This window comes from Eumetopias jubatus, unplaced genomic scaffold (assembly GCF_037043125.1).
Source record: "Eumetopias jubatus isolate StellerSeaLion01/CBP00866 unplaced genomic scaffold, mEumJub1_p1.0 scaffold_12, whole genome shotgun sequence".
In the NCBI taxonomy this organism is placed as follows: domain Eukaryota; kingdom Metazoa; phylum Chordata; class Mammalia; order Carnivora; family Otariidae; genus Eumetopias; species Eumetopias jubatus.
In genome coordinates this window covers 438495-453753 of record NW_028274818.1, presented here as the reverse complement: position 1 = coordinate 453753, position 15259 = coordinate 438495, and the positions used below count along the sequence as shown (strand labels likewise).

Here is a 15259-nt window from a genome sequence, read left to right as displayed (position 1 = left end):
TAGACAAGATGTGATGTTCACATTTATGGGACAATTTAGAACAGTGAAAGGCCCTGGAGGGCCATATCTTTATTTCTCACCCCAATTTTTTTTAAGATTTTATTTATTGGGGTGCCTGGTGGCTCAGTTGGTTAAGCATCTGCCTTTGGCTCAGGTCATGATCCCAGAGTCCTGCGTTTGAGTCCCACATCGGGCTCCCTGCTCTGTGGGGAGCCTGCTTCTCCCTCTCCCTCTGCCTGCCACTGCCCCTGCTTGTGCTCTCTCTCTGACAAACAAATAAATAAAATGTTTTTTAAAAAGATTTTATATATTTATTTGAGAGAAAGAGCACGTGAGCGAGTACAAGCGGGGAAGGGAGGGACAGAGGAAGAGGGAGAAGCAGACTCCTTGCTGAGCAAGGAGCCCAATGTGGGGCTCGATCCCAGGACCCTGGGATTATGACCTGAGCTGAAGGCAGACGCTTAACCAACTGAGCCACCCAGGTACCCCCTCACTCCAATTTTTAAATCAAAAATTTCCCCATATACTGTTGTCAATCTGTGTTTGGAACCACAGACCATTAGAGCTGGAAAGAATTTTAGATTTTGCCTGGCCCAATCCCTCATTTAATAAAGAAACTGAGAAATAAAGCTGTTGCCCAGAGTCACATAGGAATATAATAGCAATCAACACAAAAACTCAGTTTTCTGTTTCTTGTGTATTTCCCAACAAAGTATTTTTTTCTTCCTGCAATAGAACATCATTTGGAAAAAATTAGGGCAGAATTTGGTTTTCTGGAGACACTTTTGTATTCTCCATTTATCGTTTCTCACGTCTCCAGGTCATCAGGTCCTTAAAGTACATCAGTTAAAAGGGACTGTACTCATTGGAGTCAATTTTGTGGGCTACCCAGAGAAGAAAAGTCCAGAGGTAAGAAGTAGAAATCACTGAAATTTAAGGCTCTTCATTTATAACTTTAAAAGAACCAAAAATCACTTATAACTAATGTAAATCTGAGAACTGTGCACCTCTCTGATTCTGTTATCTTTGGCATGTGAAAGAACACTGGAATCTTCTCTCAGCTGAGGAGTTAAAAGTTTATACTTATCTTTGTGGTTTTACTCCATTTGCAGAAACTTTCCAACTTGCCCAGATCTGCAGCTGTGGAGCTGCTTCTGGTGGACGATGTAACTGTACTGCCCGAGAATGCCACCATCTATAACCACCCTGATGTGAAGGTGAAAGTTGGAAGGGTCTAGTTAAATGGGATCCGACTGGAGGGGAAGAGTATGAGGTTATTAAGATTAATAGTATGGCAATAAAAAAGTTCACTTATGTGTTGAAAATCACTGATAAGCATATGTAACATATGTGTAATAATTAGGTGCAATATCCTTGGTAGTAATACTGTAATAATCATAGTTTGTCTTTGGTCCATTGATGTTAATCTTTTAATCCCATACTCTTCCTTAAGTAGGTAGGAATTGTTTTCTCTGAATTATTTAAAAACCAAAGAGAATGGAGTGTTCTGTGTCTGATCTTTCCATAGGAGATATTTAGCCTTGTGGAAGGATCTGGTTATTTTCTGGTCAACAGCAGTGAGCAGGACATTGTCACCGTCACTTACATGGAAGCAGAAAGCTCTATCCAGGTGAGGTTTAGAGATAGTCCCAAGTTGATAGTGTCAGGTCAAAGTTCATCCTTACGAGAATGATTAGAAAAATTCCATTGTATGTCTCAGACTTGTTATAAAAGTAACATTTGCCTCATTTTTTAACCTTCATAGATTCTCCAACCCAAAACAAGCTTGTTTTTTTTTTCTTCAACTTGCTGGGCAATTTTTGTTTCTGATTGAACTGAGACAGTGTAGAAGACATCTAACTGTAAGATTTCCACGAAAGGAAGGTTCATTTCTATAAGTTTCAAAGCACAGAACTGTGTGGATAGTTTCTTCTTTTTTAAGATTTTTATTTATTTATTTGACAGAGACACAATGAGAGAGGGAACACAAGCAGGGGGAGTGAGAGAGGGAGAGGCAGGCTTCCAGCTGAGCAGGGAGCCTGATGTGGGGCTGGATCCCAGGACCCTGGGACCATGACCTGGGCTGAAGGCAGACGCTTAACTACTGAACCACCCAGGCGCCCCAGTGTGGATAATTAGTTGTACTGTTGACTTCATAACTTGAGTATATGGTGTTTTTAGCCAGGATATGACAACTCAATATATTAAGCTATCTTTGTTTTGTTTTGTTTTTTAAAGATTTTATTTATTTATTTGAGAGAGAGAGAATGAGAGATAGAGAGCACGAGAGGGAAGAGGGTCAGAGGGAGAAGCAGACTCCCTGCTCAGCAGGGAGCTCGATGTGGGACTCCAGGATCATGACCTGAGCCGAAGGCAGTCGCTTAACCAACTGAGCCACCCAGGCGCCCATATTAAGCTATCTTTGTAATCAGTATGCCAAGGGATTTGCTTTTAGTTGACTTTTAGTAATAAAAATAATACCTTCTATTAACATGTGTATATTTCCTTTCCTTCTAAGAGCTCAAAGGTCATAATGTTTAAGAGGGGGGAGATTGCAGCACTGTGTACAGGGTGTGAAAGTACCTACTACTCAGGGCAGGATCTGCAGCATGTGACAGAAAACCATGTTCTTCTCATGCTTCCTCCCCCACTGGTGATTTCATCATAAATGGACTGGACTTTCTTCATGAAATCCCTTCCTTGTTCTTAATTAAGAAGCTGGATATGTATGTTGGATTCTGCTTGAATTCAGTCAACTTAAAGCTTGCTCTTTATCAGTTAATATTTGTTAAGGGTGCATATTGTGCTGTGCCTGAGACATGTAAGGTGACCTCTCAGTTCCCATCAGAAAGGAAGTAAGTTGTTGTATTTTGCGCTTTGAATGAAAATAGTTCCTTTGATTATATTTGGAGCATGTGTGCTTCCTTATCCAGCTGCCATCGTCTTCCTTCTAGTTAGTTCCAGTACACCCTGGATTTCTCACCTTAGAGGTCTACGATCTGTGCTTGGCTTTCCTGGGTCCAGCAGTGGCCTACCTCAGGGTGTCAGACATACAAGAGCTGGAGCTTGATCTGATTGATAAGGTGAGAGACGTTTGCAGTTTCACATCAGAGAAGCAGGCCTCATTCTTGCCCTGTAGCCCCACTTTATATAGTCTGTGTGGCTCCTGTGCTTGCAGCAGCAGGACCTTCAGTGATGTTAATGGAAATACCTGTCCTTAAAGAACAACATTCCAACATTATAAGATGAATAGAGTATTGAAGAGCAGATAAACTAGCACTAGTAGATTAGGTTTATTCGATAAAAGGCTGACCAGGAGCATTCAGCAGTTTGTCACTCTCAAAGAGTTAGTTAGACTGTCCTTGGTGAATGAGACACTTCTACTAAAATTACCTTTCTTTTTTAACTACTAGGTTGAAATAGGTAAAACTGTGTTAGTAACTGTGAGGGTTCTTGGCTCTTCCAAACACCCATTCCGAAATAAATACTTCAGAAACATGGAGCTTAAAATGCAGTTGGCTTCTGCCATCGTCACCCTGACGTGAGTACTACCTCAACACTTCCTTCTCCCCAGGCCGAACATCAAGAGTCGGCTCCCCCTGCGTTACTTCAGATTTTCTTCTTTCGGCCCGTACTCTCCCGCCATATTCGGCTCTCTACAAAGTACCCCTTCCACGTCCTCAGATCTATTGTTTAGGGACAAACTCATGTGTCTTGTGAATATTTCCATTTTTTGAAACTTCTCCTTGGATAGTATCATCTAGGGTGCTTCAGGATGGAAGACCTTCAAAAATCTATCTAGAAGCAGAGGTGCTGGTATTCCCTCTGCAAAAGGAGAATACAGAAATTCCAAGGTGCTTTAGTATTTGCGGTTTTGCCAGTCTTATGTTTATGTTGCCCTTATTCCTTTGGGGCCTTAGAACAAGTATTTCGCCTTCAGGAGCTTCCTGCCATTGCCATGAACTTTTTTTTTTTTTAAGATTTTATTTATTTATTTGACAGAGAGAGACCGAGCGAGAGAGGGAACACAAGCAGGGGGAGGGGGAGAGGGAGAAGCAGGCTTTCCGCTGAGCAGGGAGCCTGGTGTGGGGCTCGATCCCAGGACCCTGAGATCATGACCTGAGCCGAACGCAGACGCTCAACAACTGAGCCACCCAGGCACCCCGCCATGAACTTTGTCTTGACTGTGGAAATTTATTTTCTGGCAGTTCCCTTTAACTAGAGTTAAAATGAACAGAAAATGTTATGCATCTTGGAAAGAAGCGTAACTGGCTACTCTTAAAATCAATTTTTTTTTTTTTAAACGATTTTATGTATTTATTTTGGGAGGGACTTTAGGGGGAGGGAGAGGGACTTGCAGACTCCATGCAGAACCTGGCAACGGGCTCCATCCCATGGCTCCAAGACCAGGACCCAAGCCAAAACCAAGAGTTGGATGCTCAACTGACTGAGCCACCCAGGCACCCCAAAATCAAATCTTTCTTACCTAAAAACACCTATGTCTTTGCAGGCTAATGGAGGAACAGGATGAATACTCTGAAAATTATATCCTTCGAGCTGTCTCTGTTGGGCAAACCACACTTGTGGCTATTGCCAGGGACAAGATGGGGAGGAAATTCACATCGGCTCCTCGCCAGATTGAGGTAAGGAAATTATCTCATCCAAAATTAATACCTCATCTTATTTAGCTTTATTCATCTTTTTCTGTTTATTTTGCATAAGATAAAAATTATTTGACTAAGTAAAATGATAGCTGTCTAACTCTTGAAACAATACGCAATTTGTTTTAGGTTTTTGTTTTTCTGTATAAAAGTAATACACTTCTTGTAGAAAATTTGGAAAGCAAAAGAAATAATAAAGATGCAGAATGAAAATCACCTATAATTCCACTAGTTAGAGGCAAATGTTCGTTAATAATCCTTCATTTCTTCTCCAAGCATATTTAACATAGATGAATCATGCTGCTTTTTTCATCCGTCATTAAAAGCTCGTTGCTGGCCCTGTGTGGGCAGTTGGTGATCGGTACCGAGAGTCCGTTATACTGCTCTCCCTGCTCTTGTATATGTCTGAGAAAAAGTAAAAAAGAAAGATAATTATTAACATAACTTTAATGACCACTTTTATTCCAATGAGTGGACGTATAAGTTTTAAAGCATTCTCATTTATAAGTTTTTGCTATTATAAATAAAATTTATATTTATAAATAAAGTAAAATCCATGTCTGTGTGTAGGATTTTTTCCTTAGAATAAGCTGCATGATCACTTGTTACGAAATTGGTTCTAGTCCGCCCCTGTTTTGTTTGGTCTTCTCCTTCAAGGTATTTCCTCCATTCAGACTTGTTCCAGAGAAAATGACACTGATTCCAACTAACATGATGCAGGTGATCTCAAAGTCAGGAAAATATGATTTACCCTTTCTCCTCACCCTGCTCCGTCCCACCCCAACACACATGCACCCCCTTCTTCCTATTGGCCTCCTCTTGTCTACTCCCAGCCAAGTATAGCAGGATCTGATAAAGAAGAAAATTAGTCCTTTCCTGTCCCCTAATGAACAGGGTAAATCCTACCTCTGGGAACCCCATAGATCATATGTGGCACTTGCATTTCTTCTGCATTTGAGTTGATGTGGGATATGTCTGTTGGGAAGTGGGGGAGGCTAAGAGGTCAAATTGCTTGGATAAAATGTTGGGAAAAGAGATGTGATTTCTCCCCATGTTCCTTCATTTACTGGCATGTTTAAATTCCAGGTCATGTCTGAAGGTGGCCCCCAGCCTCAATCTATCATTCACTTCTCTATCAGTAACCAGACTGTGGCTGTTGTGAATAGGAGGGGGCAGGTTACAGGGAAGATGGTTGGCACAGCTGTGGTCCATGGCACCATCCAGACAGTAAATGAAGATACTGGCAAAGTCATTGTGTTTTCTCAGGTCTTGGTTCTTTGCTCTGCTCTGCTTCCACTTTTCCATCTGGGAACCATATTGGGGCATGTGGGGTGGTGAGGAGGAGGGTGTCAGCAGCCCAGAAAAACCCTTTGAGTCCCTTACCCGGCATTCTCTTAACCAAGCATGGGAAATATGTAATCTTTAGGGAAAACCCCACAGAGTTTTTGGCATTGTTACAAGACATAGTCCCTATCCTTAAGGAATTGTTTAGGGAACAGAAACAAACACATCTATGGCGTATTTTTTTGTTGAATGCCCCAAACAACAACAAACTAGTTATCGTAAGCATCCTCTGTCCACTGCACAGACACCCCTCTTAGCCTAAGCTTGCTTCTACCTGTTGAGCAGGATGAAGTACATATTGAAGTGGTTCAGCTAAGGGCTGTTAGGATCCTTGCAGCTGCTACTCGACTCATCGCAGCAACTGAGGTCAGTACGGTGGCTCTGTCTCGGTGTACTCTGGTGATGCCAGCTGGGCAGGACACCCAGCACAGCGCTCCTTCTTCTTTTCAGATGCCAGTTTACATCATGGGAGTGACCAGTACTCAGACCCCTTTCTCCTTCAGCAATGCCAACCCTGGGCTCACGTTCCACTGGTCCATGAGCAAAAGGGATGTTTTGGATCTAGTACCCAGGCATTCAGAGGTAGGAATGTGTCTATTATATTATCTCAGGGACATTGATAGTAAATTTACCTTATTTCATCAAGTTTGAGACTGACTTTACTTTCTAAACTACACAGTGTTATTGCTTATCTCCTCCCCTTGTTCTGTGTACTCTGGAAACCTACAAATCATATGAAGAATTCAGTTGGAGTACTCAGATAATGCTATGTAATTTTTAATATACTTTGCTGGAAGGAGCTCTCAAAAACAATGTTTCCCTTAATATTGTATTTGTTAGCATTTGACTGTGTCCATGAGAGGTAGTAACACGTTATGAATACAAAGTATATATATGGGTACCCTTCACTGTACTGGGCTTTGCTTCACAGATACTGCATGTTTTTACAAATGGAAGCTTTGCAGCAACCACAAGGCTGTTGGTGCTGTTTTCTTGACAGCATTTGCTCACTCTGTTCTCTGTGTCACAGTTTGGTAATTCTCACAATATTTCAAACTTTTCCACTATTTTATTTGTTATGCTCACCTGTGATTGATCAGTGAGTATGATTCACTGAAAGCTCAGATGACGGTTAGCATTTTTTAGCAATATCGTATTTTTAATTAAGATAGGTACATTGTTTTAGACATAATGCTATTTATTGCACACCTAATAGACTAATAGTATAGTGTAAATGCAAATTTTATGTGCACTGGAAAACCAGGAAATTCATTGACTCGCTTTATTGCAACATTTGCTTTACTGTGGTGGTCTGGCACTGAATCTGCGGTAGCTCTGAGGTGAGCCTATGCTCTGTGATAAGTGAAAATAGTTCTGATGTCGTAATGCACACAGCATTAAGCCTTACTCAGAAACCTGAAAAAGAATTAGAGAGAGGAGGGAGGGAGGCAGGGGATGCAACAGGCTAACTTTACCTAGTTTACAATATTGTTACCGGATGGTCAGTTTCAGAGAACCTACCCAAGGTGGTCTGGGGACAGTGGCAGCCGCCTAGATCCTTAGGCAGAAGGAACCTGCAGCCAAGTTACCCAGTAGGTCACGACTCAGTGCCCACAGGAATAAAGAGTTAGAGGGGCGCCTGGGTGGCTCGGTCGTTAAGCATCTGCCTTCGGCTCAGGTCATGATCCCAGGGTCCTGGGATTGAGCCCCGCATCGGGCTCCCTGCTCTGTGGGAGGCCTGCTTCTCCCTCTCCCACTCCCCCTGCTTGTGTTCCCTCTCTCGCTGTGTCTCTCCCTGTCAAATAAATAAATAAAATCTTTAAAAAAAAAGAATAAAGAGAGGTAGATCTTGGGAGAGAACAGAGAGGTTACAGGAGCTAGAATTAATCAGGTATTTCTGGAGCCAGCCAAAAAGAAAAGAAAAGTCTGAAAAAAGTGACAAAATCTATTTGTAATCCTTCTAAAGATACCCTAGATCTGTAGTCTAGGGAAACTGGTGTTTGGGTCTTCTGTCTGTCGTGGACTTCCCTGAGCCTACTTGTACTCAGAATTGAGTATAACTGTACTTAGTTTGGCAGAGTTCTGCACAGGAATTCAGCTCTTTTTCTTGACTAGAAAACAGAGATTGTATGAAATGAGGGGATGGCACAGGCCTTTAGCATCTATTCTACTTCTCCCTTCCTCCAATTTTATCTAAAGCCCAACTCTTGTCTCTAGGAAAAGTGATTGAGAGGCACACACAGAGTTTCTCCTCCTGCCTCAGATCCTGCAGGGTGAGCTGAGCCAGCCCCACATGGAGGTCTCCTGCATGTGGTGTAAACACTCAGAGATTCACTTGGATCAAACATATTATAGAACACTTGTTCTTTAGCATAAGACTTCCTTCCAGACAACTGATTGAGATCTGCATGAAGGAAATGGTAATTTTTCTGTAGGGGAAGAGGGAAAGGTGATTTTGGAACTTGGGACTCTGTGAGTCCAGAGAGCTGGAAGAAAGGTCTTGAAGGCTCTGGACAGCAGAAAGAGGACATGAAGTAGTGCCCCAAAGGTAGGCAGGTGTCAACTCCAACATGTGTCTTAACGTTGGCCCTGCCTTCCCGATGGCCTTATCCAGTCTGGGCCAGAGTGGTGGGGAAGCAGTAGGGCGATGGCCCACTAGGGTGAGCATAGTCCTGAAAGAGCTCTCCTTTCTTGGCCTCTCCCTTCCTTGCTACCACTCTGAACTCCAGGGGTAGATTATCTCACTTCTCCCAATTCAAGTTCTACTCTCTGAAGCCATTTTAGAAACCCTTCCTTCATTTTCATTCTTCTGTGAATGGATTGACTTCAGGATAACATGAGACTGTCAGAGAGGCTTGCCAGAATTAGTTGAGTGCTAGTTGAGTCCAGAGTTTACTTGAAGGGTGACTGTGTTGCTGGGAAAATGAAAGAAATAACTATGAAAAGAAATAACTATGAAAATAACTTGGTACTCTAGTTCTTTTATACAGATCTATCTAGCATACATTTTCTTTATCGTAACAACACAGAGGGAAGGGCACAGTGATTATTAATGATTATTTCTTAATCCACTCCTGACTGTCTTCCAGGTTTTCCTACAACTCCCAGTAGAGAATAACTTTGCCATGGTTGTCCATACAAAAGCAGCTGGTCGGACCAGTATCAAAGTCACTGTCCGCTGTATGAACAGTTCCTCTGGGCAGCTTGAGGGGAATTTGTCGGAATTGTCTGATGAAGTTCAGATCCTGGTAAGGTCCCAAACCTAAATCTTGTTTTTACATATCAAGGAGAAGAAGGTTATATTCTCTTATCATCCATGAGGAGCTTTGTCTGGATAGAGGTAGAGAAATTGCTAGAGGGAGCCCTAAAATAGGCTCATAGTTTCTAGATCTTTGTCATTCTTGCTAATTGCATCTATGTAAGTATTGATATTAGAACCTGTAAGAACATGCACTCTCCTCAACTCCCCACACAATAAACACAAGATATGAAACCATAATAACTAAAGAGGGATTCGTTTCTGAGCTGCTCTGCCTAACATAGATATTATGATACCATCCACTTAGGAGATCTAACCCTAACTTCCAGTAACGTGTAAAAACATGAATGGTTGGTTTCTACAGGTGTTGTGAGGCTGAAAGCTAACTGGCCCTGTTGTTTTTAGTGTTCAAAAGAAAAATGGTCATTTGTGGGGCCAAATAGGTTTCTCTACCTCTGAATTTAGGACTAATTTTTTTTTCTTTTTCTTTTTCCTTTATTTTGGTTTTGTTTCTCTGATTCAGTGAGGGGTAGAGGAAAGAGCTTTTTACTAGGACTAGCTAATTTACCATTATAAGTTTTTATTCTCAAATCTCTTTTCAGGTTACCAGAGTTAAAATTAGAAATTTCAAAATTATTTTATACCTAATATCTAAGTGATACAGAGGATGTGGTTGGTCAGTGTAGCTTTGTCAGAAGCAGGGCTGATATTAGATTTGTATTCTATAGAATACCAAGGTGCGTTTTAAGTGTCTGGCTCATTTGGAAAAGAGTGTCGTGGACCCTCAGGCTAAGCTGAAGTGAGGTGGATGTTGATTTGTAGTTGATATGCAAGCAAAGGTCATAGTTTTGTCTTTTCCAGAAATGAGGAAGACATTATTTTCTCACTTTAGGTGTTTGAGAAACTCCAACTGTTCTTTCCAGAGTGCCAGCCTGAGCAAATTCTGATGCCCATGAATTCCCAGCTCAGACTCCACACCAACAGGTGAGGGGAGTGGGGAAGGGCAGGCCAGGTTCCAACCTTACCCTTTGGAACATGGAAAGAACTCTTGCCTTCTAGGTGATTTTTTTAACCCACAAATAAGTTTTTTTAGCTGAAGTGAAATTCATGTTACATAAAATTAACCATTTAAAAAAATTTTTTAAAGATTTTATTTTTTTATTTGACAGAGAGAGACAGTGAGAGAGAGAAAACACAAGCAGGGGGAGTGGGAGAGGGAGAAGCAGGCTCTCCACTGAGCAGGGAGCCCGATGCGAGGCTCGATCCCAGGACTCCGGGACCATGACCTGAGCCGAAGGCGGACCCTTAACCAACTGAGCCACCCGGGCGCCCCAAGCTGAACGATTTTTTAATGATAAATATGTGATGGGATGTGGTTTTTAAAGAGATAGGCATAATCCAAAGGCAGACTTTTACTTGAGGAACAAATAAGGACGCAACATGGAGAATGGCACGTGGTCTCCTGAGCACAGTCTCTAACAGTAACCCTGGCATCTCCTTTCTTTCTGGTCAGAGCCCCCAAGAGACGCCACTCGTTCCATTTGTTCTCTAGGGAAGGGGCCGCCTTTGTGAGCTCCCGTGTTCTCCAGTGTTCCCCTAATTCATCTGTCATCGAGGAGGATGGCGAAGGGCTCCTGAAAGCTGGTTCCATCGCAGGTACTGCTGTGTTGGAAGTCACTTCTGTAGAACCTTTTGGAGTCAACCAAACAACCATAACTGGAGTTCAGGTGAGTTCAGGAACTTACTCAAAAAATAAAAGGAATACCATGGCCTGAAGAGGCAGATTTCCTGGTTTAAGAACTAGGAACTTCCCTGGAGGTCAGAGCGAACTATAAGATGAGAGGACAATCTTGACATCAAAAGTGGCCTTTAGAGGCCTTGTTATAAGAGGGATTAGCCTCAAATTGGTACACTTCTGAGCAGTGTTGGCAAAAGGGTGTGGGAGAGGGTAGAACTATTGCAATCAAAATTAGGCTTTGTTATTAGAATTAAAAAGTTTAGTCCGGGGCGCCTGGGTGGCTCAGTCGTTAAGCGTCTGCCTTCGGCTCAGGTCATGGTCCCAGGGTCCTGGGATCGAGCCCCACGTCGGGCTCCCTGCTCCGCGGGAAGCCTGCTTCTCCCTCTCCCACTCCCCGGGCTTGTGTTCCCTCTCTCGCTGTCTCTCTGTCAAATAAATTAAAAAAAAAAAAATTTTTAGTCTAACATGGGGCGCCTGGGTGGCACATTCAATTAAGCATCCAACTCTTTTTTTTTTTTTTTTTAAGATTCTATTTATTTGACAGAGAGAGAGAGACATAGCAAAAGAGGGAACACAAGCAGGGGGAGTGGCAGAGGGAGAAGCAGGCTTCCCGCGGAGCAGGGAGCCCGATGCGGGGCTCGATCCCAGGACCCTGGGATCATGACCTGAGCCAAAGGCAGATGCTTCACGACTGAGCCACCCAGGCGCCCCAAAGCATCCAACTCTTGGTTTCAGCTCAGGTCATGATCTCAGGGTTGTAAGATCGAGCCCTGTGTCGGGCTCCATGCTGGGCATGGAGTCTGCTTGAGATTCTCTCCCTCCGTGGGGCACCTGGGTGGCTCAGTTGCTTAAGCGTCTGCCTTCAGCTCAGGTCATGATCTCAGGATCCTGGGATCGAGCCCCATGTTGGGCTTCCTGCTCAGCGGGGAGTCTGCTTCTCCCTCTCCCGCTCCCCCTCTTTGTGCTCTCTCTCTGTCAAATAAATAAATAAAATCTTTTAAAAGAATTCAGAGAAATATTTCAGGGATTAAACATCTAGCATATTCCAGCCACTATGTTGGTTCTTTTGCATGTATTTCTCCTAACTACTGAAGAAGCCCTCTGAGGTAGGCATTATTATTCTCCACTAAACTGATAACAAATCTGGGGGGAGCCTGGCTGGCTCAGTTGGGGGAATCTGTGACTTTTTTTTTTTTTTTAAGATTTTATTTATTTATTTGAGAGATTTATTTATTTGAGAATGAGATAGAGAGAGAGAGAATGAGAGGGGGAAGGGTCAGAGGGAGAAGCAGACTCCCCGCCAAGCTGGGAGCCCGATGTGGGACTCGATCCCAGGACTCCAGAGTCATGACCTGAGCCGAAGGCAGTCGCTCAACCAACTGAGCCACCCAGGCGCCCGAACCTGTGACTCTTGATCATGGGTTCAAGCCCCATGCTGGGTGTAGAGATTACTTAAAAATAAAATCTTTAGGGGCATCTGGGTGGCTCAGTCAGTTGAGTGTCTGCCTTCGGCTCAGGTCATGGTCCCAGGGTCCTGGGATTGAGTCCCACATCAGGCTCCCTGCTCAGCGGGGAGCCTGCTTCTCCCTCTCCCTCTGCCCCTCCTCTGTTCATCTGTGCACACACTGTCTCAAGTAAATAAATAAAATCTTAAAAAGAAAGCTCCAACTTCTCTCCACATTCTCTTAGCTTTAATAATTCAGGAGCCATTTCCTGTACTGTCGTATTTCTTACTCAGCTCTGATTTAAGTCATCTCAGGTCAGGACTTCACAATCTATGGCAGCTCCTCTCCAGTGGCCCTTCTCCCGCCCGCAGGTGGCGCCAGTGACATACATGCGGATGAGCAGCCAACCCAAGCTGTATGCAGCCCACGGGAGGACTCTGCCAGCCTTTCCTGTGGGCATGTCTCTCACCTTCGTTGTCCAGTTTTATAACAGCATTGGAGAGAAATTCCACACACACAATACCCAGCTTCATCTGGCTCTGAACAGGTGTGGAATCAAAGGAATGATGTCTATATTGTGGTAGAAATTGTGCAGATAGGCTAGGGTTATCCAGTAAATTCCTCTCAGTGTTCTCTACTCGGAATCTGATCTTTCTTTCTTTCATTAGGATGGGAAACACCAGGATGGTGCTAGTTGTTTAATGAAGAAGAATTTCAGGGTGTCTTCAATCTGTCAAGCCCAGTTCACAGAAAGCCCCCATAGGGAGCTGATAGGAGTATTATTATTAAGAAGCTGTCCTGGGGCTCCTGGATGGCTTGGTCGGTTAAGCATCCTACTCTTGATCGCAGTGTTGTGAGTTCAAGCCACGCTGCGCATGGAGCCTACTTAAAAAAAAAAAAAAAGGCTGTACTGGAAAACAAATTTTTAATTTCAAAAGGGGGGGCCTTACTGGGTACTCTGTATATAAAGGTAATAGACCTGACCCTTGGCTACTCGTTGCTTGCCCTCCACCATAGAATTCCTTCTGAACCTTCAAGCTGTTGAATAGAAAATGCTGCGATCAGCTCTGCCCCCAGAACTGTGTCCTAACAGTGATCTTTCAGAGATGACCTGCTACTTTCTTATCTCCTTTCAGAGATGACCTGCTACTTATTGGGCCAGGGAATAGGAACTATACTTATGTGGCCCAGGCAGTGAACACAGGAGTGACGCTTTTGGGAATCTGGGACCGGAGGCACCCAGGTGTGGCAGATTATGTCCCTGTTGCTGTGGAGCATGCCATTGAGCCAGACACCCAGCTCACCTTTGTTGGAGATGTCATCTGCTTCAGGACTCACCTCCTCAACCACAATGGTTTGGATACCTTCCCTTTTTTTTTTTTTTAAGATTTTATTTATTTATTCATGAGAGACAGAGAGAGAGAGAAGCAGAGGGAGAAGCAGGCTCCCCGCTGAGCAGGGAGCCCGATGTGGGACTCCATCCCAGGACCCTGGGATCATGACCTGAGCCGAAGGCAGATGCTTAACCATCTGAGCCACCCAGGTACCCGATACCTTCCCTTTCTTAACCCCACAGCTGACAGGATGAGAAAGCAACTCATCCCTTAGATAATTTTTTCGAAACAATTTAAAATCTGAGGGCCTAGGGTCACCTGGCCTGCTCAGTCAGAGCATGCGATTCTTGATCTCGGGGTTGTAAGTTCAAGCCCCATGTTAGGTGTAGAGATTATTTTAAAAAATAAAATATTTGGGCACCTGGGTGGCTCAGTAGGTTAAGCTACTGCCTTTGGCTCAGGTCATGATCCCAGCGTCCCACATTGGGCTCCCTGCTCACCAGGGAGTCTGCTTCTCCCTCTGACCCTCCCCCTTCTCGTGCTCTCTCTCTCTGAAATAAATAAATAAAATGTTTAAAAAAAAAAGTTTTAAGAGAAGGAAAATCGACTCTAAAAATTTTTTTTAAAAGATTATTTAAGAGAGAGAGACAGTGTAGTGGGGGGAGGGGCAGAGGGAGAGGGAGAGAGAGAATCAAATTGCAGACACCCCGCTGAGCCCAGAGCCTGAGGGTGGGGCTTGATCCCAGGACTCAGATCATGACCTGAGCCAAAATCAAGAATTGGATGCTTAACCAACTGAGCCACCCAGGTGCCCCCAAAAATAAAATCTTAAAAAAAAATCTTGAGGGCCTCTCTAGGAATATTGATCACTCATCTCCTGATTGCATAGCTCACTGTATTATGTGGGTGGTGTGGGTACCTTGTCTTCTTTCCCATTCCCATCTTCTGAAGGAGGATAATTGATAAATTGAAGAACAGTAAAGAATGAAGGAAAATGCAGTCAGGCTTTAGTTCTAGGAACCAATTGTGAGTACACTGTTTTGTGAGGGACATTTGAAGGCCTAACTCTTAAATATATCTTCCCTGTAATAAGGTTTGACCTTGTACTGGGCTAAACTGTACTCTTGATCAGCAAAGCATTTCTTCCCTAGGAAGTACTACTGAGTGCAAGAACATCAGTCTTTGGTTAAGAAATGAGTATTAATTCTCTGGGTTTACAGAAGGCATATTCCAAAGCAGTGTACCCCGCCTGGGTGTATGCATCCAAATAATCCATCCAAGTAGGATTGGATGGGGGTGGTATGTGGCTCTATGACCTCTCTGGGAACTGGATCCATGTGTCTGGGTACAGTGATGTGACGTGGGGCCAGATTCTATATATTTAGGGCTTGATTCAGAGGGAGTCCACTCCGCTCAGGTCAGATCCTCAAATCCTGTAACAACTGATTTGCAAGCAACCACCACTAACATGTAACCCA

The 15259-nt window shown here is 43.5% G+C and overlaps 1 protein-coding gene across 6 annotated transcripts in view; it reads left to right on the top strand.

Moving 5' to 3' along the window:
- The window catches only part of NUP210L (nucleoporin 210 like), an 82908-nt gene that overhangs the window by 52704 nt on the left and 14945 nt on the right, over nucleotides 1-15259 (top strand). For 3 of the 6 annotated variants that reach the window (XM_028090121.2, XM_088017096.1, XM_088017094.1), the window contains 15 exons: nucleotides 821-909; nucleotides 1113-1217; nucleotides 1529-1630; nucleotides 2955-3083; nucleotides 3414-3541; nucleotides 4511-4643; nucleotides 5319-5381; nucleotides 5748-5927; nucleotides 6291-6371; nucleotides 6456-6587; nucleotides 9095-9253; nucleotides 10157-10248; nucleotides 10778-10991; nucleotides 12819-12994; nucleotides 13584-13801. In XM_028090121.2, coding sequence (XP_027945922.2) covers nucleotides 821-909; nucleotides 1113-1217; nucleotides 1529-1630; nucleotides 2955-3083; nucleotides 3414-3541; nucleotides 4511-4643; nucleotides 5319-5381; nucleotides 5748-5927; nucleotides 6291-6371; nucleotides 6456-6587; nucleotides 9095-9253; nucleotides 10157-10248; nucleotides 10778-10991; nucleotides 12819-12994; nucleotides 13584-13801 — 2001 coding nt within the window. The remainder of the gene's footprint in view (nucleotides 1-820; nucleotides 910-1112; nucleotides 1218-1528; nucleotides 1631-2954; nucleotides 3084-3413; nucleotides 3542-4510; nucleotides 4644-5318; nucleotides 5382-5747; nucleotides 5928-6290; nucleotides 6372-6455; nucleotides 6588-9094; nucleotides 9254-10156; nucleotides 10249-10777; nucleotides 10992-12818; nucleotides 12995-13583; nucleotides 13802-15259) is intronic. The other 3 variants (XM_028090123.2, XM_088017095.1, XM_088017093.1) reach the window with 3 other exon arrangements.